Source organism: Palaemon carinicauda, chromosome 29, assembly GCF_036898095.1.
Source record: "Palaemon carinicauda isolate YSFRI2023 chromosome 29, ASM3689809v2, whole genome shotgun sequence".
Classification (NCBI taxonomy): Eukaryota; Metazoa; Arthropoda; class Malacostraca; order Decapoda; family Palaemonidae; genus Palaemon; species Palaemon carinicauda.
Window position 1 is genome coordinate 97,407,597 of NC_090753.1, and position 25,000 is coordinate 97,432,596.

The 25,000-nt window shown below is 37.9% G+C and overlaps 1 protein-coding gene across 1 annotated transcript in view; it reads left to right on the forward strand.

The window, feature by feature from the left end:
* LOC137622741 (guanylate cyclase 32E-like) overlaps nucleotides 1-8,281 on the forward strand; it is a 380,169-nt gene extending 371,888 nt beyond the window's left edge. Inside the window, exons 24-25 of the mRNA XM_068353334.1 lie at nucleotides 5,163-5,288; nucleotides 5,547-8,281. Coding sequence (XP_068209435.1) covers nucleotides 5,163-5,288; nucleotides 5,547-6,685 — 1,265 coding nt within the window. The 3' untranslated portion in view covers nucleotides 6,686-8,281. The remainder of the gene's footprint in view (nucleotides 1-5,162; nucleotides 5,289-5,546) is intronic.
* Nucleotides 8,282-25,000: the final 16,719 nt, after the last annotated feature.

Below are 25,000 nucleotides of genomic sequence, written 5' to 3' on the forward strand. Positions count from 1 at the left end.
TATCTAGCAGAACAAGCCCTAGAGACTGACCACATATACATATGATCAGCGCCCAAGCCCCCACTCCACCTAAGCTAGGACCAAAGAGGGCCAGGCAATGGCTGCTGATGACTCAGCAGATAGACCTATAGGCTCCCTCAAACACCATATCCTTAGCTCGCAAGGATGGTGAGCTTGCAGCGGCCAGAGTGGCTAACGAGTTTGAGCGGGACTCGAATCCCAGTCTGGCGTTCACCAGTCAGAGACATTACCACATCAGCCCCCACAACCCTAAAGGTACAGGGTGGAAAGCAAGCGCTTCGGTCAGGGACCAGGTGAGAGGACCCAGTCAATAATATATAATCATTTTTTTTAATGAGGCGTATTTCCACTGAGTCGCAGCGGTGCCCTTTTACCTCGGAAAAGTTTCCTGCTATCTGATTGGTTAGAATGATCTTGTCCAACCAATCAGCGATCAGGACACTTTTCCGAGCTAAAAGGGCCCCCCTGTGAGTCGGTACAAATCTGCCTCACTGAAAAGAATTGACTAAAGTTCTCCATCTTTCTCTCTCTCTCAATGGAAGAAAGGAAGAGTCTAATGGCCTACCAATCACAAAAGGGACTTTCACGACAAAGCAACAACGCCTACACTTTTGTCCTGACGTCTAAAGGAATGGAGGCACAGTCTCTCTCTCTCTCTCTCTCTCTCTCTCTCTCTCTCTCTCTCTCTTCTATTATTACAATATATATAAATATATATGTTTGTATATATACATAGACATATATAATTGTATATATACACAGTAGACACACACACACATACACACACACACACACATATATATATATATATATATATATATATATATATATATATATATATATACACTGAAACTTTTGCTGGAGATTTACAAAAAAATGTGGGGTTATGTATGATAGCAGTTACCTGTATGTATGATGACGGCTGACTAAGAATACAGCATGTTTAACTTGTTGAATGCTTTCTTTGCCTTGCAGTGAAATCAGTGTTTAATTCACGCTATGTTTTCTTTGCCTCTGTGTGAATTCCATGTTTGAATTGTATGTTATTCTAGCAGTGCTAGGAATTCCATGTTTAACTTGTATGTTTTCTTTGCATCGATATGAATTCCATGTTTAAACTATATGTTTTTTTTTTGCAGTGCTGTGAATTCCATGTTTAACTTGTGGAATGTTTTCTTTGCAACGCTATAAATTCCATGTTTAACTTGTGGTATGTTTTCTTTGCAGTGCTGTGAATTCCATGTTTAACTTGTGGTATGTTTTCTTTGCAGTGCTGTGAATTCCATGTTTAACTTGTGGTATGTTTTCTTTGCAGTGCTGTGAATTCCATGTTTAACTTGTGGTATGTTTTCTTTGCAGTGCTGTGAATTCCATGTTTAACTTGTGGAATGTTTTCTTTGCAACGCTATAAATTCCATGTTTAACTTGTGGTATGTTTTCTTTGCAGTGCTGTGAATTCCATGTTTAACTTGTGGTATGTTTTCTTTGCAGTGCTGTGAATTCCATGTTTAACTTGTGGTATGTTTTCTTTGCAGTGCTGTGAATTCCATGTTTAACTTGTGGAATGTTTTCTTTGCAACGCTATAAATTCCATGTTTAACTTGTGGTATGTTTTCTTTGCAGTGCTGTGAATTCCATGTTTAACTTGTGGTATGTTTTCTTTGCAGTGCTGTGAATTCCATGTTTAACTTGTGGTATGTTTTCTTTGCAGTGCTGTGAATTCCATGTTTAACTTGTGGAATGTTTTCTTTGCAACGCTATAAATTCCATGTTTAACTTGTGGTATGTTTTCTTTGCAGTGCTGTGAATTCCATGTTTAACTTGTGGTATGTTTTCTTTGCAGTGCTGTGAATTCCATGTTTAACTTGTGGTATGTTTTCTTTGCAGTGCTGTGAATTCCATGTTTAACTTGTGGAATGTTTTCTTTGCAACGCTATAAATTCCATGTTTAACTTGTGGTATGTTTTCTTTGCAGTGCTGTGAATTCCATGTTTAACTTGTGGTATGTTTTCTTTGCAGTGCTGTGAATTCCATGTTTAACTTGTGGTATGTTTTCTTTGCAGTGCTGTGAATTCCATGTTTAACTTGTGGAATGTTTTCTTTGCAACGCTATAAATTCCATGTTTAACTTGTGGTATGTTTTCTTTGCAGTGCTGTGAATTCCATGTTTAACTTGTGGTATGTTTTCTTTGCAGTGCTGTGAATTCCATGTTTAACTTGTGGTATGTTTTCTTTGCAACGCTGTAAATTCCATGTTTAACTTGTGGTATGTTTTCTTTGCAGCGCTGTGAATTCCATGTTTAACTTGTGGTATGTTTTCTTTGCAGCGCTGTGAATTCCATGTTTAACTTGTGGTATGTTTTCTTTGCAGTGCTGTGAATTCCATGTTTAACTTGTGGTATGTTTTCTTTGCAGTGCTGTGAATTCCATGTTTAACTTGTGGTATGTTTTCTTTGCAGTGCTGTGAATTCCATGTTTAACTTGTGGTATGCTTTCTTTGCAGTGCTGTGAATTCCATGTTTAACTTGTGGTATGTTTTCTTTGCAGTGCTGTGAATTCCATGTTTAACTTGTGGTATGTTTTCTTTGCAGTGCTGTGAATTCCATGTTTAACTTGTGGAATGTTTTCTTTGCAACGCTATAAATTCCATGTTTAACTTGTGGTATGTTTTCTTTGCAGTGCTGTGAATTCCATGTTTAACTTGTGGTATGTTTTCTTTGCAGCGCTGTGAATTCCATGTTTAACTTGTGGTATGTTTTCTTTGCAGCGCTGTGAATTCCATGTTTAACTTGTGGTATGTTTTCTTTGCAGTGCTGTGAATTCCATGTTTAACTTGTGGTATGTTTTCTTTGCAGTGCTGTGAATTCCATGTTTAACTTGTGGTATGTTTTCTTTGCAGTGCTGTGAATTCCATGTTTAACTTGTGGTATGCTTTCTTTGCAGTGCTGTGAATTCCATGTTTAACTTGTGGTATGTTTTCTTTGCAGTGCTGTGAATTCCATGTTTAACTTGTGGTATGTTTTCTTTGCAGTGCTGTGAATTCCATGTTTAACTTGTGGAATGTTTTCTTTGCAACGCTATAAATTCCATGTTTAACTTGTGGTATGTTTTCTTTGCAGTGCTGTGAATTCCATGTTTAACTTGTGGTATGTTTTCTTTGCAGTGCTGTGAATTCCATGTTTAACTTGTGGTATGTTTTCTTTGCAGTGCTGTGAATTCCATGTTTAACTTGTGGAATGTTTTCTTTGCAACGCTATAAATTCCATGTTTAACTTGTGGTATGTTTTCTTTGCAGTGCTGTGAATTCCATGTTTAACTTGTGGTATGTTTTCTTTGCAGTGCTGTGAATTCCATGTTTAACTTGTGGTATGTTTTCTTTGCAGTGCTGTGAATTCCATGTTTAACTTGTGGAATGTTTTCTTTGCAACGCTATAAATTCCATGTTTAACTTGTGGTATGTTTTCTTTGCAGTGCTGTGAATTCCATGTTTAACTTGTGGTATGTTTTCTTTGCAGTGCTGTGAATTCCATGTTTAACTTGTGGTATGTTTTCTTTGCAGTGCTGTGAATTCCATGTTTAACTTGTGGTATGTTTTCTTTGCAACGCTGTAAATTCCATGTTTAACTTGTGGTATGTTTTCTTTGCAGCGCTGTGAATTCCATGTTTAACTTGTGGTATGTTTTCTTTGCAGCGCTGTGAATTCCATGTTTAACTTGTGGTATGTTTTCTTTGCAGCGCTGTGAATTCCATGTTTAACTTGTGGTATGTTTTCTTTGCAGTGCTGTGAATTCCATGTTTAACTTGTGGTATGTTTTCTTTGCAGTGCTGTGAATTCCATGTTTAACTTGTGGTATGCTTTCTTTGCAGTGCTGTGAATTCCATGTTTAACTTGTGGTATGTTTTCTTTGCAGTGCTGTGAATTCCATGTTTAACTTGTGGTATGTTTTCTTTGCAGTGCTGTGAATTCCATGTTTAACTTGTGGTATGTTTTCTTTGCAGTGCTGTGAATTCCATGTTTAACTTGTGGAATGTTTTCTTTGCAATGCTATAAATTCCATGTTTAACTTGTGGAATGTTTTCTTTGCAACGCTATAAATTCCATGTTTAACTTGTGATATGTTTTCTTTGCAGTGCTGTGAATTCCATGTTTAACTTGTGGTATGTTTTCTTTGCAGTGCTGTGAATTCCATGTTTAACTTGTGGTATGTTTTCTTTGCAGTGCTGTGAATTCCATGTTTAACTTGTGGTATGTTTTCTTTGCAGTGCTGTGAATTCCATGTTTAACTTGTGGTATGTTTTCTTTGCAACGCTATAAATTCCATGTTTAACTTGTGGTATGTTTTCTTTGCAGTGCTGTGAATTCCATGTTTAACTTGTGGTATGTTTTCTTTGCAGTGCTGTGAATTCCATGTTTAACTTGTGGAATGTTTTCTTTGCAATGCTATAAATTCCATGTTTAACTTGTGGAATGTTTTCTTTGCAATGCTATAAATTCCATATTCAACTTGTGATATGTTTTCTTTGCAGTGCTGTGAATTCCATGTTTAACTTGTGGAATGTTTTCTTTGCGACACTATAAATTCCATGTTCAACTTGTGAAAAGTTTTCTTTGCAACGCTATAAATTCCATGTTTAACTTGTGAAAAGTTTTCTTTACAACGCTATAAATTCCATGTTTAACTTGTGGTATGTTTTCTTTGCAGTGCTGTGAATTCAATGTTTAACTTGTAGTATGTTTTCTTTGCAGTGCTGTGAATTCCATGTTTAACTTGTGGAATGTTTTCTTTGCAACGCTATAAATTCCATGTTTAACTTGTGGAATGTTTTTTTTGCAACGCTATAAATTCCATGTTTAACTTGTGGAATGTTTTCTTTGCAACGCTATAAATTCCATGTTTAACTTGTGGAATGTTTTCTTTGCAACGCTATAAATTCCATGTTTAACTTGTGGTATGTTTTCTTTGCAGTGCTGTGAATTCCATGTTTAAATTATGGAATTTTTTCTTTGTGCGCTATTAATTCCATGTTTAACCTTTGGTATGTTTTCTTTGCAGAGCTGTGAATTCCATGAGTAACTTGTGTTACTTTTCTTTATAGAACTGCCATGCCTACTTTTGACTTGTGTTATTGTGTCCTTACAGCATTGAGAATCCATTGCTCCTGTACTTTCCGAGACATCCTGGTTAACGTTGGAGGATACTTCTTGGAGGAGCGAGGAAAGGTCAAGGTCAAAGGGAAAGGGGAAATGACCACCTATTGGTTGACTGGTAAGTTTTTGCTGTTCATTTTAGTCAACCTCAAAGTCTGTGCAATATTAATATCTTTCTTATGTATATTTTTTTTTTTTTAGATAAAGCAGATTATCAGAAAGAAAAAGGAAGATGAAGTATATCCCAGTGTTCTTTTGATAAGGTAGCCATATGCATGATAGCTTTTGGCCTTAATATATAATTGTCCCCATCTTGTATTGAATTAAATAAAAATCTATCCTTACAAAGAAGATGCTAAATCTATTTATTTTTTAGGGGAAGACCCAGACCTCAAGCGTCACAGAGAGTGGTCCCGTCGTCAGAGAGGGATTCCAGTTATTGGCCTAACCAAGAATGGGTGTGTGGGAGGTCTCCGAGGGTCCCTGAGATCTTGTAAAAATATGCCAGTATCTCTGCCAAGGACATTAAGTCTCGAGTCTCCGAAGCGTCTTCGGTTTGCCATGTCCGAAGAACTGGCCACCCGGGTTGTGGCAGAGGTGAGAGAAGAGAGGGACTCCTCCCCACCGCCTCCTCAGTCACCAGCTTCTGACGACTGCACCGTTCGGAAGGTGAATCTGGAAGTCAAGCGCAATTCATGCCCCTGCATTAAGGAGCACGCTTCCCTTAGCAGTGCCTTAGTGGCTCCTTCCTCATCTGAGAAGAGGTCTTCAATCTCTTTTACCACTAATACGATTGCCCGTTTGGAGGTTCCCGCCTCTCCGGCTTCTGGTGATGACGACGGTCTATCAGCTAGTCGAAGAACGTCGATCAGTGAAGTGATGTCACGTCCATCCAGTCTTGTCGAGGGGACTGACGACCAGGACATCATAGCCCATTCAACGGGAGAACCACCACCAGATGTCCAACCTCGATCGCCTCGCTTCGATGCGGATTTCTCGAACATTCCAGCATCTTCCCCTTGCCGAACTGCGACGCCCTCTAATCTAGATCTCCAAAAAGACTCCAGTAAGATCATTCCATTTAGCATTGACTTGAAAATGAATTTGCCCTTAACACCAAGCAGATCAGCTTCAACGAGATCTGCCAGTACCTCTAGTGCCATGCCCGTGACGACGTCTCTCCTAGGGTCTCGTTTTTCCATTTCAACCAATGGCAGTGGTGGCAGTAGTCTAATAGGCAACGGTAGTGGGAGCAATACCAGTAGATGGCGGTCACAAAATGTCGTACCACTAAGTCTCAGAAGCGCCACAGGTAGTAGCGAAGCGTTACCAACCACGTCTTCGAGTGCTGACGTCAATGAGAGTCGGGCGCCGCGTCTTAGATACTGTAGTAAACAAGAAGTTTGCTCAACAGCTAATGACTGTGAGGAATCATCCCCTCTGCTGTCCAGTGTAGTTAACTATAGAGTAATCAATGAAGTGCACAAGCTTCCCGACCGCGAAACACCTGTGTAACCTTCCGAAGACCATTATCAAATTAAATTCTATATACTTTTTATTGTGCGCTAAAATGAGTGTTGCTCTTTTTGATCAGCAATTCTACTGAAGATATAAAAATCTTGAATTTGCTGAGTGTCAAACATTCAATTAATTTGATCCCTACATTCAATATCAACACAAAACAACACAAATTAACAGATGCATCTCTGGCTGTAGATGGCACAAAATAAGTGTTGGTAATATTTAAGCAGTAAGAAACTTATCTGAAACAATCCTTGTTTTACTGGGAGACTGTGACTGATTAACGAGAGGAATTCTACAGAAAGTGAAAACTTTTGTACTTTTTCACAAAACACTGCAATTTTATTGTTGTGTCTATTGCAATGAATCATAGATATGTGAAATTTTAGAGCGCAAGATCTAATGTTTACGGGAGATATGAATTCTTAGGAATCATTGGTAATTCAGAGGATTCATTTAGTGAAACTTGGTGGCATGTGTTTGGTGTCTGTGGAGAAAAAAGGTACGTATTTCAGTGGATTGAAATAAAATGATAAGATGTGTTTTTTCGGATGCTAAGAGATTAAAGATTTCATTTGATGCATAATTATACAAAGGCAAAGGAAAACAAATAAAAGTGGAAGGACCCTTCGCTCGACATCTAGATCTCCTTTGTGACTGCCATTGAAAATGACTACTATCATTATACTTTCTAGTGCTGTGTTATAACGATGGGTGTCTCATAAGTGTGTCCTTCATTACTGTCATTGTTCGCTTGTATAATGAGGTCATTGATAAAGAAACTCCTTAATTTTTTTACTTCTCTTTAGTTAGTTTGCAGATTTTGATAAAGATAGTGAGATGGGGGATTAAACCTTTTGTATTCCAATGCACATACATGGCTCTTTTACTCTACTACCATAACCAATGAAGAGATCTCCATGTATTTTTAATCTCAAGTTTACTTTCGAATATTAGAGTTTTTCAAAAGTGTTTCATACCAGATTTTGAACCAATCAATAGTTTTGTGCGAAATAAAGGTGGCTAATCTTCTTGTTCAAATTTCGATTACTTTTAAGGCATACACAGATTAGACAAAATGAGGGGTTTTTTGTATGTTATAGAATATGGGTAATATTTATCCTTACAAGAGAAATCATATATTATATTATAAAGCTATGTACAGTGCAAAAAAAGAAAAAAAAGTAACAGCATATTTTTCACATTTCATGTTTAAATGCTTAATATTATCATTAAGATATGGCCGATATAGTAACGTCCCTGACTGGTGAATGCCAGACTGGGGTTCGAGTCCCGCTCAAACTCGTTAGTTTCTTTGTTCGCTGCAATCTCACCATCCTTGTGAGCTAAGGATGGGGGGTTTTGGGGAGCCTATAGGTCTATCTGCTGAGTCATCAGCAGCCATTGCCTGGCCATCCTTGGTCCTAGCTTGGGTGGAGATGGGTCTTGGGTGCTGATCATATATGTGGTCAGTCTCTAGGGCATTGTCCTACTCGATAGGGCAATGTCACTGTCCCTGACCCCTGCCATTCATGACGGGCCTTTAAACCTTTCAATCGTCTAAAGTTTATTATATCCAGCTTTGCTCATGCTCTGATTATATATATATATATATATATATATATATATATATATATATATATATATATATATATATATATATATATATATATAGAGCTGATTAAGGACTATCTATATATTCTTAAATCTTATCATGGTCTAACTGTTCGTGATCTATACTCAATTTGTTTTAATGAGGCGCATTTGCACTGACTCGCAGCGGTGCCCTTTTAGCTCGGAAAAGTTTCCTGATCGCCGATTGATTAGAATCATCTTGTCCAACCAATCAGCCATCAGGAAACTTTTCCGAGCTAAATGGGCACCCCTGCGAGTCTGTGCAAATCTGCTTCACTAAAAAGAATTGACTATAACTACCAATACATTTAGACCTCGTCATGGTCTTAAAATGTTAACAGTGCCCTCCAGTTTGTCCAATTTGTGTCCAAAATTATCTATAAGACAAATTTGAATATAAAAAATAATCTGTCGAGTGTTCTGATCTAGGTACGGCCAGTGGTGTTAATATGGACGCTGATGAAATACCTCAATTTTTTTGGGCACTTTCTTCTGCTGCCTGTACCAAAAATTACATTAAACTTATGATTATAAAAATGAAAATATAAGAAAAAGAGTGAAAGTTATTTTGCTGGCATTGCATTGTTATGATGAATATTGTAGCAAAATATATATATATACTAATTTGTGAATGAACAGTTTTTTATTCATAGCCTATCTGGGTAACCCAGCCCCTCCCCCAAATATTAAATGATTCATTGATTGGGCGTTTGAAGTTAGTAACAACGCAATGGTGTAATAAAAATAAAACTATTTAATTTCCTCTAAGCTAAAACTATAGATTGAGACTTTTGTTATATTCAAAAAGGCTCAGATGGCGAAAATAGTCGAAACTTCAATTTCTTAAGGTCCACATATTCAAATGCCTGATTAGGAAGATCATTCCATAATCTGATCACAGCTGGAATAAAACTTCTAGAATACTGTTTAGTATTGAGCCTTGTGGTGAAGGCAAGATTGTTAGAATTAACTGCATAACTTGTACTGTTTACAGGATGCTACAGAATTTGAAGTTTTTAATGCTAAGGATAGTCAGAATATATATATATATATATATATATATATATATATATATATATATATATATATATATATATATATATATATATATATATATATATATATATATATATATATATGTATATATATATATATATATATATATAATATATATATATATATATATATATATATATATATATATATATATATATATATATATATATATATATATATATATATATATATATAGCCCAAGCTCCCAGCAGGGAAAAATAGTCCAGTGAGGAAAGGAAACAAGGAAATGAATAAGCTACAAAAGAAGTAATGAACAATCAAAATGAAATGTTTTAAGAACAGCAACAACATTAAATTAGATCTTTCATATATAAACTATAAAAACTTAAAAAAACAAGAGGTAGAGAAACATATATATATATATATATATATATATATATATATATATATATATATATACATATATATATATATATATATATATATATATATATATATATATATATATATATATATATATATATATATATATAGCGCTCAGCAGAAACAGATATGAATCATTAAAAAACTTGAGCCATTTGTATTGTTTAGTAATTTGAACTCTTTCAAATCCATTTCTTGGGTGCAGTGAAATATTACTTGCAAATTTAAGCAGATGGTTAAATCATTAATAAATGAAGAATGTTGTTTTTAAGTTGTCTATTAGATAAAGGCCTATGTGCAATTTTGCAATTATGCTTCACTGAATATGTGAAAGGCATTTTAGAAAATACATCCAATACACGACATAGGCCTACGGCATAACTAAGGAAACTTAAGTTGTGTGAAGTTTAGTATTATTCAATGGTTTTTTTTATAAGATTCTCACTTGGTGTTATTTTTATAGAGGTGTCTGGTATATAATTTATTAAAACAGGTATATACCAGGCTTACACGATCCTCTCTTTGTGGTGTTAAACCTTTGCTAAACTCAACCTGATGATCAGCTGATTCAACCGAGCTGCCAACTAACTCGTACGATTTCCAAGTTCATTATTATTTCTTTTTATGCTTTTTTAATAATTCAGTTTTGTTTTATTGTATTTTACCTATCACGAAAGAGAAAAAAATATTTAGAATAGGAATTACTTAAATGTATAAATATGAATAATGTTATTATGATGATGATTTGGAAATGTTGGCTGCATGCTAATCTAAGGGCAGCCAACTGCACGTAATAATAATAAACTATTTTATCGCTATCATTATAGTATTTTAATAATTTATTTAGATTATTACTATTTTTAGATTATATAATATTCATACAAATACAATTTTCTGTAGGAAAAGCTAAAAAGAAAGTAAAAACATTAATTCAGTGCTGATGATAATACGTAGAACCAGTTGGTAATTCCTCAGTCAACCTTTTGTTGTTGTTTTCAAAGCGAAGCTTCGTCGTGTGCTTCGCAATTTTTACATATTTTACCTTTAATGCTTTCAATATCTCACCAATTATTAATTCCAGTGAGAGTTAGTGTGTTCTTACATCTACTGCATTCTACTCGGTTTTAAATGTATCGTTTAAAAAGCTAAATTTCACGATCTTAAAAGTGCGTGGAAAAAGTTTTGTGAACTTTTGTATTATTCTTTCGACAGCTTTGATGATGATCATAATTTGGTATATGAAGATTCGCAGAAATTGGATCATATTAACCTGACCAAATGTTCCACACAGCATGACAACGTAAGTACAGCACTCTCGATATTTGTAAAGACAAATGATATTGTTTTAATGTCTGGCGATACGTTGTCTAAGATGGAGTAGGCCTATGAAACAAATGATGTCATTATACAAAATGGCCCGTAGACGAGTCAATGTCTATATATGTAGTATTGAGTCGGGATACCTCTGGTGTTTACTCTGTTGTCGCCCTGTAATAATAGAAATTTATTAATGTCAAAAGCTAATAGGATCATCAATTAGATTAAGCCTCAAAGCCCTTGTCGTCTGGTAAGTTCTTTTTTCACGGTCGAACCCGGTTGTCGAATCTGGTTGTCAAACGGTTCGAAGAGGTCGAGTCAGCCACAAATGCATAAGGTTTGTTGACAATGAAGCCCTGCCCACAAGAGTCAGGAGAGAACTTACTTTCTTCAAACCGTTCGACAACCAAATACCCCGTTCACACGTTCGAACATCACTTCAAACACTTGGCTGTCGAACCGCGTTCGACAGTGTAAATCCGCCTTTAAAGGCTAATTAAGGTTTGTTTAGGATAGCTTATACTGCATGACATTAGACTATATTGTATATTTGCGTAGGTAGCCTAAGCTTAAATCAATTCAGGTTAATCTAGGCTGGTGAGGAATGGCTTATGCTAACTTTATTAATCTCTATTTTTGGGGGTTAGAGCCATCAGTACAGATCTGTCAACCATAAAACCTGAGGTTATTTAAAAAATGCTGGAGATTTACAAAAATATGTGGGGTGTAGCCTATGTATGATAGCAGTCACCTGTATGTATGATGATGGCTGACTAAATATACAGCAATGTAACGGGTGTCGCAGTGGGGCGTTGGTATATCAGCGGCCATTTCCTACCGCGTGGATTAAAAGTGGATATCAGCTAACATAAACTTTCCCCCCTAAACTAACCGTCAAGCCACGTACTTACCTAACGGGGGGGGGGGGGGGGGGTAACGCCCCCATGCGACCCCCCTTATATACTGCCGTATTCTAAGTTAGACGTAATAATACATACAGGTGGCCGCTATCATACATACACCACGCCACCTGTTATATTACAAAGACTCCAAAAATGTGAGAGATCATAAACCTGAGGTAGAATGTCGTATTTTGATATAATTCAATCAATAATTCTCCATGTACTGTATTTTACCAATCTACTAAGGACACAGGTGCAAAATTTCATGAATAAGCACACCAAAATTAAAGAAAAATATATATATTCATATGACAAAATTGCTGTGTTTATACCCTTTTGGGGGTATATGTATGATAGCTGCCACCTGTATGTATGATGACGGACGACTAAGAATATGGCATTGTAGGAGGGGGTCGTAGGGGAGCGTTTGGCCCCTGTTAGGTAAGTAGGAAAGGACACAGCTTGTAGTTTAGGTTAGGGGGGAGAGTTCAGGTTAGTTGATGTCCATTTTTTATGCACGCTGGAGAAACTGGCCGCTGATATACAAATGCTCTGCCTTTTGTACATATACAGTAATTGCATTGTATGTTAATTGCTGAATATGACAGTGTTTTATCATTTTTAAACATGAGTGTGCTCGTTTATATGCATATGTTGCTGACTTGGCTTTCACAAGTGATTTGCTGTTTGGTTTATACTCATAGCAAGCTTATGGGTGAACCCTTTCATTTTATGTGCGATAAGGGAGGTCCCTTCATTTTTTAAACTGCCATTCTGAGGTGAAAATCTTATTGATAACTCTGAACAGTTGTGTTCCAATAGATGTAAAGCATACAGAACCTCTGTCCGTATCATCTAGAAATTAAATAGAAAAGTATGAATTAAATTTTCACCTTTTTACTATCACTTTAATAATTAGCTTTCTCCCATCATATAACAACGGATGACGGCAGTACTATCTTTTCATCACCCTAAAACACTGCAAAGAAAAAGACAAAGTATTATCCCTTTCATCCTCCCATCTTCTTTCCTTCCTTTTCTCTTTGTTGTTATTTTTTATTTCATTTACTGTAATTTTTGTTAACCCTTCATTTCAACCTGGGCTTTTTTGCCTCTTTCACTCATTATGTAAACCATGTGTTCACCTTGGAGGAATATACATTCAAACCTAGATCACCCCTTCCCCCTTCATACACATCCCTTTTTTGTTGATAGTATGATTGTGTTGAACATTTTTGTTAAAATTTTCCAGTAAATGATTATATTTACTGAAAAGTAAGCATTAGTGACAATTACGAACTTAAACAAAGAAAGTGTTGGAGATTTTATTTAAATGCGGGAGAATTGAGTGCTAATGCGGAATGTTGGAAGTATTTTCTAAATGATGGAGACTTCAACAAGGTGTGGGAGTGTTGGTAGGTCTGTAATGGATCTCATGCAGTGCTCTGTATGCATTGATTAAGGGCACTGGTTTGATTGTGCTTCGTTAGAAAAGGCGTAAACTTTCTTATTGTTTGTCACATTGAATTTATTTTTGGGGAAAATGTTGTTTGTCTTGCTCTGATATACAGTACAAGACGATGGTACGGAGCTAATTTTATAATTTACAAAATCTGATTTAGTGTTACCTTGCCAATATTTTCTAAGTTCTGCTCGGTCTGTACACCAGTCATTGGTAGCTACTGCATATTTTACAAAATTCTTGGTACTTGGAGCCTGGGGCTTCATAAATTATGATGCGTTTGAGTCTACTGCTTATGTGTACCCAACCATATACATTCTTATTACTGTAAAGTTTGTAGTTGGTTGGGACATGTCTTATAAATGTGCAATTATTACTCATTTAATAATTGCTAAAAATGGTTAGGTAGAGATTTTGTTGAAATGTACTGTATAGGTCAAGCCAAAGCCACTTTACATGTTTGAGTCAACCTATAAACATTCTAACCACTTGGTTAAGTTCGTGGTTGGGTGGGACAAGTCTTCTAATTGCGCAGTATTACTCATTTAATAATGACTAAAAAAATAAAGAGCTGTCCTGGCACTAAATACAAACCATTCCGCTCTTTACAGTAGAAATAGAGCGAGGTGTAACTACCTTCCGCTAGTAAGCATAGGGGGAGAGAGTCATGTAGACCAACTACCCTGCTTACACCTGCACTAGTTATGGTATGTCACTTTTTATTTTGGCTCAGGAGAGAACAGACGGTCTGTCGTTCTCTCCCCGCAAAACCTTTAACCGGCTAACACGATTAAAGCAACTGGCCTAACAACTTTAAAACCCTTTACAATACCATGTCAGTGTAAACTGGCTTTGCCTTGACGTTGTTCCGTTCGTTTAACCTCTGTTGGAGGATGAACGAGCAGAGCGATGTTCATCTGACCCCAGACTTCCCTTAGGCGTGGGCATTGTCTCCTGTAGCGATGTAGCCTATGCCGCACATGTTTTATACACCCTTGTACACTGTAACAGTACTGATATTTTGTCTTATCGCCAATTCTTCCCTGCACTGATATTAGACTAACAAGTATAGGCTTGCTAGCTCAGGTTTTATTGTGTTTGATTTTTTGTGATGATCTTGCTCGCAAGTCCTTGTATATAAGCTTGTTGTGTGTTTAATAAAGTTTAGTTGCATTCCTCTCACCTCTCTGTTACAACCTAACAGCCCACTCACACAATTTGCGACCGCTGGTGGAACAGCTCCCTCCCCCTTCCCCCTTACTGCTGTGCTCTACTTGTTGTAGTGCCGCCCACCAAACTTGACTCTTTGACGCACACCGCCTCAATGAAACTGCTGCTCTTTGCCAGAGTAGCGTTCGCCTTGTTCCAGCGTGCCAAAGTTCAGTTTCGCTACAAAGGCGAGACTCGCCGAAGCAGCAAGGCAGGCTTGTTCCTAGAAGTCTCCAGTTGGCTTTACAACCAAGGGGACATCCCAATAGAGCCTGACACCCTCCAAAAATCTGCTACTGCCAGCTGCCCGTATAGCCAATCTTTTTCAGTTCTATAAACAGTCATTGGGGGACCAAAAGGGTTCGCTCGCCCACAAGGAAATGACCAGTATCGCTCGCCTATAACCCGCCGCAAATGGTTCTCCTCGGGAAGTGAACTTACTTCTTGCCCTTTGAGTACGACACTTGACCTTGAAGACCTGATGACCAAAGTTTATGCTCTTATGGATAGCCACTATCTCCATTAACGCCTTCACTACTGACGATGATGACAACTATTTAACACCGACCAAACCTGACCTGAATTGCGGCACGATACAGATGGCTACCTTGTGACTAGCAGAAACGGTGACAAAGCCACCCACCTCCCACATATGCTGCCCCTTGCTCACGTCCCAAACGACGGCCTCTCCTGCCACTTACTGACGCCCATCGAACACAGTTATGTCACTACACTCCGGATTCGGGGCTGCTGCGAAGAAATGCAAGAACGGTTGTCAGTAGAGATGTGCTGATGCCGACACACAATTTTTTTCTTGACCGATGCCAATAACCAATTCTTTTCTAGACCGATACCGATAGCAGAGAAATACCCGATGCTATCTGATACTCCGATACTTTAGAAATTCTTGTTATTGATGGCAATAACAGTACTGTATAGTATTCCTTTAATGACTGACTTTTCAACTTTGGTGTGCAATACTGCATGTAAGTCATCTTTAGGCCTATTCAGTAAACAGTACAGGCCAAGGACTCTGTGGTATCTATTTTATGTAAAACAGTGTTTTAAAGATTTTTTTCCTTCGAAACATTTTTAATTATGGCTATACTCATGGCAATGACACAGTCTGATCATAAACCTAATGCCCTCCCCTAAATTAAATTTTTTTTTTTTTTTTTTTTTTTTTTTTTTTTTTTTTTTTTTTTTTTACTGAATATCATAGAATTAGTTCAACCAGATCACCGAACTAGAAAGAATAGCTGTTCATAAATAGAGTAAAGATGACAAATTTGGAAGTAATTAGTATTTTTCCTTACCATACAAACCTGGAGCTATTCATAGGGATATTACTTTCGGCGAAGCTGGAAGATGAGCCCTAAGACTTTTAGCGACGGATATCCACCCAAAACCTCTAGTTAGCGGGAGGGTTGGGAGTAGCCGGCTATCCCGGTCACTCACACACCTGAGCTGAGCACCCACTTTGCTTGTAGCCAGGACTTCTTGGGGGATACGTGCTGGCAGGCTAAGCTGTATAAATAGCTCCAGGTTTGTATTATTATTATTATTGCTATCCAAGCTACAACCCTAGTTGGAAAAGCAAGATGCTATAAGCCCAGGGGCTCCAACAGGGAAAAATAGCCCAGTGAGGAAAGGAAATAAGGAAATAAATAAATGAAGAGAACAAATTAACAATAAATCATTCTAAAAACAGTAACAACGTCAAAACAGACATGTCATATATAAACTATTAACAGCATCAAAAACAAATATGTCATAAATAAACTATAAAAAGACTCATGTCCGCCTGGTCAACAAAAAAGCATTTGCTCCAACTTTGAACTTTTGAAGTTCTACTGATTCAACCACCCGATTAGGAAGATCATTCCACAACTTGGTAACAGCTGGAATAAAACTTCTAGAGTACTGCGTAGTATTGAGTCTCGTGATGGAGAAGGCCTGGCTATTAGAATTAACTGCCTGCCTCGTATTACGAACAGGATAGAATTGTCCAGGGAGATCTGAATGTAAAGGATGGTCAGAGTTATGAAAAATCTTATGCAACATGCATAATGAACTAATTGAACGACGGTGCCAGAGATTAATATCTAGATCAGGAATAAGAAATTTAATAGACCGTAAGTTTCTGTCCAACAAATTAAGATGAGAATCAGCAGCTGAAGACCAAACAGGAGAACAATACTCAAAACAAGGTAGAATGAAAGAATTAAAACACTTCTTCAGAATAGATTGATCACCGAAAATCTTGAAAGACTTTCTCAATAAGCCTATTTTTTGTGCAATTGAAGAAGACAGAGACCTTATATGTTTCTCAAAAGTAAATTTACTGTCGAGAATCACACCTAAAATTTTGAAAGAGTCATACATATTTAAAGAAACATTATCAATACTGAGATCCGGATGTTGAGGAGCCACCGTCCTTGACCTACTTACTATCATACTTTGAGTTTTGTTAGGATTCAACTTCATACCCCATAATTTGCACCATGCACTAATTCTAGCTAAATCTCTATTAAGGGATTCACCAACCCTAGATCTACATTCAGGGGATGGAATTGACGCAAAGAGAGTAGCATCATCTGCATATGCAACAAGCTTGTTTTCTAGGCCAAACCACATGTCATGTGTATATAGTATGAAAAGTAATGGGCCAAGAACACTACCCTGTGGAACACCGGATATCACATTCCTATAATCACTATGGTGCCCATCAACAACAACTCTTTGAGATCTATTACTTAAAAAATCAATAATAATGCTAAGAAACAACCCACCCACTCCCAACTGTTTCAGTTTGAAAACAAGGGCCTCATGATTAACACGGTCAAAGGCAGCACTAAAATCAAGGCCAATCATACGAACTTCCCGACCACAATCAAGGGATTTCTGTACAGCATTGGATATTGTAAGAAGGGCATCACATGCTCCAAGGCCTTTACGAAAACCAAATTGCAAACTAGGGAGTAGATGATTACCTTCAGCAAACCTATTAAGACGTTTTGCCAGAAGACGTTCAAAAACTTTAGATAATATGGGAGTTATGGAAATTGGGCGGTAATCAGTGGGACTTGAGCTACCACAAACACATTTACATAAAGGAGTAACATTACCAATTCTCCAACTAGTGCTAAAAGCTCCTCTTCTTGCTAACTTGCGCAAAATAACAGATAACTTTGGAGCTAAGAAATCTGCTGTCTTTATAAAAAACAAAGGAAAAATACCATTTGGGTCTACACCTCCATAAGCATCAAGGTCCATCAACAGAGCTTTAATCTCACGAGATCGAAAAGCTAAACTAGTTAGTTTAGCCTCAGGAAAACAGGAATGAGGAAGTTCAAGTTTTTCATTACTCTGTTTACTGTCAAAAACATCAGCCAAAAGGGAAAAGTACAAATTACTCCTCAGCGTTCGCCATCACGTTGCCAGTCAGCTCCTGATCGCTTGTCAGCTCTCTTCCAGGTTTCTGGTTTCCAGCGACCTCAGACACCTACCTCTTCCTGCATCCAGGTAGAATCACTGACAGCCACCAGAAAATCTCAGAAGCCTTGACCCTTGGGGTGTGTTTCTCCTACTTCACTCAATGGAGATCTCTAATAAGGATTGCAGATCTCGTCCGGTTGCAATCTTTACTACAAGCATGCATCTCTGCTTCTCAGTGAGACCATCCTGCTCTCTTCGCCTTACGCAGAGCGCTCTACCTCTTTGGCTTAAACAAACGCCTTAGAGTATTGGAGCGATTTTTCTCATCCTGTTGACATAGAGCTTTGAGGGGCCAGGTAGCCTTCTCTGAGTAGCAGTACTCCGGTAGTGCCTGCCGCGACATGTAGTTGAGGGAGTTTAGTTCACTCTACCCTCTTGTAACCTAACCCAGCACTCACCTTCGAGGAGAGGGGTAAAGCACAAGTGTCAACCTTAAGCGCTAAAGACCTTACTCGCCAATGAGAACTGTTGTCATGACACAAGCGCAGTGCTATCAGTTTCCCAATGTATTCATTGGCACGTCAGATCTCTTCAGCTCTCTCAAACGTTCATCCCTTATGAGCATTTTCATCAGACTGTTTGTCTAAGGGACTAGGTCACGTCTTTTGTTCCCGGCCTCTTCCTTTTGGCCACTTGTGGTACATGGTTACCTTGCAAGTCGTCATCTTCATGGAATGGAAGAGCTTCGTTAGTTGCGCAGGCTCCCTCACCTATTCACTGCTAGGCGAACCCTTAACTTGACCTCGGTCTTGTGCTTCAATCCTCTGACGATGACGTCCTCCAGCCGGAGTTCGCCTTGTCAATGACTATACCACGTCAAAACACTGTCTCTCCCCATTAGAAAGACAAGCAACGTGGGGTCTGCTCTTAAGGCGAGATTCCTTATGTTGGATCCCACATTGGCCAAACTACATTTAGAACAAGTGAATTGGTAAACGATTGACGAGATAGAAATTGGTAATTGTTCTCTTAATTTTTAAAAGTGACTCAACTTTGGAATTACAGTCAGCCCCTGATATGTGTGTGTTCTATCTTCGCCGATTTGGCCATTCGAGATACAGAGAGCCGTATATCCTATTGAATAGAAAACAATGTATTCGCAGTTTCATGATAAATTCTTTTGCGCCCAGCGATTTCTAACCGACCGGTATGCCTTATGCCGCTTCCCTCTCCTCACAGAACAACACCCCATTTCTTGCTAACTCGGCCTGTCAAGCATCGTATCTCCTCGCGTGTGCATCTCCAGCTTCAGTCCCCTTTGTGCAGAAGGACTTTGTGATATAAAAAAAGTGATGTAAAAAACTTGTACATATCTAGTGTGCTTATAGAATTTTTAGTATAAAGTGTGCCAAACAGTCGATAGCTCAAAGAGTTGCATCAAGCTTTAGACTTACTAGGTAGAACTTTGTATGTAAAGGGTTAGTGGCATTTTGCTGATACTTTTTCTTTTAGTATTTATTGCGTTAGTGTATTCATTGTGTATTAGTGTTATTGTTATATTAACTACTGTATAGTACTGTATACAAAATACCATACTTTACAGTACAGTACTGTAGTAATGTAGATATAGGCTAATTTTACGGTGAGGTGGAATGGTGCAAGTTGACCTGCCAAAAGCAGCGAATACTTACGAATGTTACCTTAGCTAATTAAGCTGTGTTGTACGTATACTGTACATATGCATATATTATGTACATACTGAACATAATATACAATACAGTATCAGCGAGTGTTATTAGATAGTAGATACAGTATTTTGTTGTTATATTATTTACGTATAAGTATGGGGATGATTCGTGTTCAGTGTACTGTAGTCTTAACGCGTACATGTATAGTTACTGAATTGTATTCACACACTGACACAATACTTATACTGTGATAGAAACCAAGTAAAGCAATACAGCATCAGGCAGTAGGTGGGTTGCTTACTACATTAGGTTAGTTGACCTCTCGTAGGCATGGGGATGGAGTTTTTAGGTTGTGAGTTGATCTACCCTAGGGCAACAAGTATTCATGGATTCTTGCTTTTGGTGAATCTTTTACATTTTTAAATTCATCAATGTGCACTTTGGTTCTGACCTTTTTTTAGAGCCTCTGGTGGTATGACTGATACTTGTAATGGCCCTGCCTTATATTTGAAGAAATTAAGGCTCATTCCCAGTATAAGGTAGAAATTTATTTTTATTTGAGCATCTTATTGTGTTTATATTCATTCATATATTGACTCTTTACGGTAATTCAAATTGAAAGCTATCAATTTGGTCATCTGTTGGGTTGAAAGGTAGGGTAATACTCACGGGTAAGAAAAACAGTGATTTTGCCATGTGAACATTGAAAAGCAGTTATCACTCAAGCTCCTACTTCTTCTAAAGCCTCTTGTGGCATGACTAATAGCAACATTGCTTTTCGATTCAAGAGACTCGGGTTGGATCTCAGTATGAGGTAGAAATTCATTTCTATTTGAACACAATATTGTGTTTGTTTTCATGTATATATCCACTCATTGGGGTAATTCAAATGAAAAGCTATTAGTTAGGTCACCTGGGGAGTCAGGATGTTGGGTAAAACTCGCTGGTATGAAAGACAGGTTTCACCAGGTAAATCCTGGAATCCAGTTAGCACTTTGGTTCCAACTTCTTTTAAAGCCTCTGGTGGTATGATTGATAGTGACCTTGCCTTACATTTCAAGAGACTTATGTTTGATACCACTCCCCTCACCAATCTACTGAACAGCTACTGAAGTCGAAGTTCATATTGCATGACATTACTAAAGATGCTACGGATTTGGTTAATGCCTTTACTTCATATCAAATTTCAAAAGTACACGGATTCGTGTGTAGGCACTTTCATCAACCTCAGTGTCATTTTGCCCACATTCACGTTATTGTGCTTGACCCCTGCCCACATTACAAGGACCCCTGTACCTTTTCATGGTCATCAATTGCATTGCTCCCATGCAAGATGCAACATCCTCCTCATGTAATGCTGCCTTACTTTCTGGATGGATAGCAATATTTGGCACCCCAGAGCATATTACTTCCGACAAAGGAATTACATTGAACTGAGGACCACGCCTAAGGAATACAACAACCTTCAGACGTCCCTGGGATTTTGTTTCTGTCCACATCATCCCCCGATGATTTCCAACGTCTAGATTATGTCGTGTGAAAATTTTTTCCTTGCCATCAAACTTACAAGCCACCAGCAAAGCTCACACCAAAAGACCTACACTCCGCAACATGCATCCTCGTGTGCTACAATGCTTGTAATCCACCGCTTATGTGGCCTCCATTTACAGGCCCATTCCTTGTTATCTGCTGTACTCATGGTTATGGAAAACAAGATTGGATTACCATTGACTGCATAAAACTTGCATATCTTCTACACTCTCTCACATGCACGTCTGCTTCATGGGGGACCGTGTAATGCATGTGCAGTAAGCAATGCACATACAAATAAAAGAGAATGACCTATCTATATTTTATCCTTCACAGTACAAACTATCAGCAATCAAGCTTCTTTTCAAACCCATATTCCTAAGACACTCTTTGTTCTTACTCAAGGAATTCCATAGCTTTCAATAACTCTATTTCTCTATCCCCATTCTTTGCATTTAAAACACCCAACATAACCACCCTTCCTGCCTCCATGTTTTTTTTTTTTTTTTTCTCTCTCTCTCTCTCTCTCTCTCTCTCTCTCTCTCTCTCTCTCTCTCTCTCTCTCTCTCTCTCTCTCTCTCTCTCTCTCTCTCTCTCTCTCTCAGTTCAACTGTATCTTTAAAGTTGTACGTTTGTTGTAATTGAGGTTGCACCATTATAAGGTTATAAATGTCAACTTATTTTCAAAAGAAATTACGTTTAAGTTTTGAATCAATGTGTAAACATGCTTCATAAATATCATACTAAAGTTGGTGTGAAAATGGAAAACAGGATTTTATGACTGACCCAATTACGAACTGTAATTAAAAGCTCTAATTACGCATTAGGTCCAATTAGTTTTTTTTTTTCATGCCTGCAGGGCATGGCAATACCACAAAATTTGAAAATTAAATACCTCATATCGTTATTACAGGATTTCTGCTGAAATTTGCAACATTTCGGAGAATGGTTAGTTGTATTGAATGTGGAGTAATTGCACATGCACTGAACACATTTATATTGAGGAAAATCTTATATGGTAAGATAGTAAAAAACTGTTTTTGTATCTGTTTTATCTTTAATTAGTCGTCACAAATGGTGAGAATTACTGTTATGAACAATTTTTCATCTCCTACGACTTAGTTAGATAGGTACTGCGCATCACAAGGAATTAGTTATCCTATGATGAATTTAGCCCATGAATCCTCTATGGATTTAAACAATTTTATATTCATTAATATATTTATGTTGGGAAATAGACAAGCAAGGTAATTAAAAAGTTAAAGAATGGAGAGCATAGGAAAAACTCTCAAATGTATAAAATTTAACGGACACACAAAATCGAGCAATGATGAGGAGGTAGTGCCACAAATCTCAATACTGTAATCGTAACGGGCTTTGGAATTCATTAGTGGGGCCGTGCCCCCTCTGCTGAGTGTCTATGTGGGCATCCCATCCAGACTATGGACTATAAGCTTTTGGGTGTGAACTGAGGCTAACTGTACAGATTTGAACCTCTACGAATGTATGCAATCAGGCCGCTATGCAGTGGATGCAATGTTGGCGCGATAAGATATGATGATGATGACGGTGCACTGTAGGCATTGTTAAAGTAGCCAAGAACCCAAGTAGTCCACACCTTTTAGCCATTACTTTACCTTCATTCCCTCTTCCTTTTTTGTCCATTTTGGTCTCCAAGAACTTTTATAACTTTCACTTCGTAGGGTAATTGTAGGATTTTCCTGCCCCCCCTTGGCACCTCAGGTCTGTATAACCTCCGATGCCCTGAATGATTTACTCTGTCCCAAATAAACCCCTCAGCCCCAAATGACCTCCCATGCCCCAAATGACCTCCCCAAACCCAGATAACCTTCCCGAACCCAGATGACCCCCCCAAACCGAGATGACCTCCATGAACCCGAATGACCTCCCCGGCCCTAATATTGAGCCTTGCTGACAAAATTCCATAAATCAGACTACAGTATTATGAACTGTCAAAATCCTATTGTGGCATCACAGTAGTTTCTAGGTTACTTTTCTTGCCATGAGTGTTAAATACACATCCTTCTCATACACAGAGTTTGCTGTAACCTATTGGAAACGTCCCTGCCTACCCTTGTATTGGATGGGTTTTGAGACCGGCTTAAGCTCGCTAGTTTCAATAAGTGTTTGTAACCTCACCATCCTCGGAAGCCCACACCCTTGCTGAGTCATTAGCAGCCATTACCTGGCCTTCCCTGGTTTTAGCTTGGGTGGGGAAAGAGCTTGGCCATAGATCATATGTAGAATATGGTCAGTGTTTAGGACATTGCCTCTGCCATTCATGAACGACCTTTAAATCTTTACTGTACACGCTAAGTCATTAGCAGCCATTGCCTGGCCCTTCCTGGTTTAAACTTGGGTGGGGAAGAGCTTGGCCATAGATCATATGTATACATGGTTAGCCTGTAGGACATTGTCACTGTCCCTTGTCTCTGCCATTCATGAACGACCTTTAAATCTTTACTGTACACGCGGAGTGACAAATTTCTCAAGGTTTATACATATAGATACTCAGTTGATTTCAGTGTTTGTTGAGAGCGGCAGAGGCTATTCCCATCCCTTCCATCAGGTTATTGCCATGGAACTGAATTGAATATGGTAACGAATTCATTCAGCAATGTCAAAGGGCCACTGGGTTTTGAAATTGACTTTCATTCACATTTTCATTTGGAAGCGTTTTGGATCAGTGGGTTCCTCTGTTTACAAGTCACGGGGATCTCTATTGGCTTTGATTTCATACACGGGGGACTTAATTTACGTCTTTTAAAGCGCTAAACTGGAATATTGTTTTGACATACAGTACTTGCATAAGTCTGACCACACACAACCATGCAAGAACATACGTGTGTACACACATCCATGCAAGTGTGTGTACGCACACACACACACACATATATATATATATATATATATATATATATATATATATATATATATATATATATATATATATATATATATATATATATAATATCCACAAGGCACTAGAAGAGTTAGAAGACTCGGGCTTACATGGCGAAGGACTATGAAGCGTGAAATAGATGATGAATAATGGAAAAGTATTGAGTTGAAAGCTCAAGCTAGAGAAGACTAGCGAAATCTAACCGAGGTCTTTTGCGTCAATAGGCATAGGAGATTATATATATATATATATATATATATATATATATATATATATATATATATATATATGTGTGTGTGTGTGTGTGTATGTGTATGCATGCCTGTATATAACAAGTGGATCTTACCACCATTTTACCTCATACAGTAGGCATAACCAACAGGTCTTTGCAGACCATAATAATTTGCAGCCACTTTAGCCTCCAACCTTATTTCGGTCCCACTTTCTTTCTTCCATCTTGCTATTCGACCTCTTTTGCGTATATATACCTTTTTAATGAAACATCGTATTCCTTCCCCAGTCACAAAGATTGATACAAGTTTGTTCCACGAAGCCTTCTATAGGAATTTCAGATCTACTACTACCAGGCTTTCTTATACAAAAAGAAAATAACTGGTACTCGTGTTGTCCATGTCGAGATGTGGTTTGTACTTGACCAAAGTCTCTTCCTGCTATTTCATTCCTTGACCCTTACTACCCTACTTGAGAGGCAAGTTTGTTGTATCCTTCCCTCCTGGTCTGGAGAAATACCCTAATGTGGCCGGT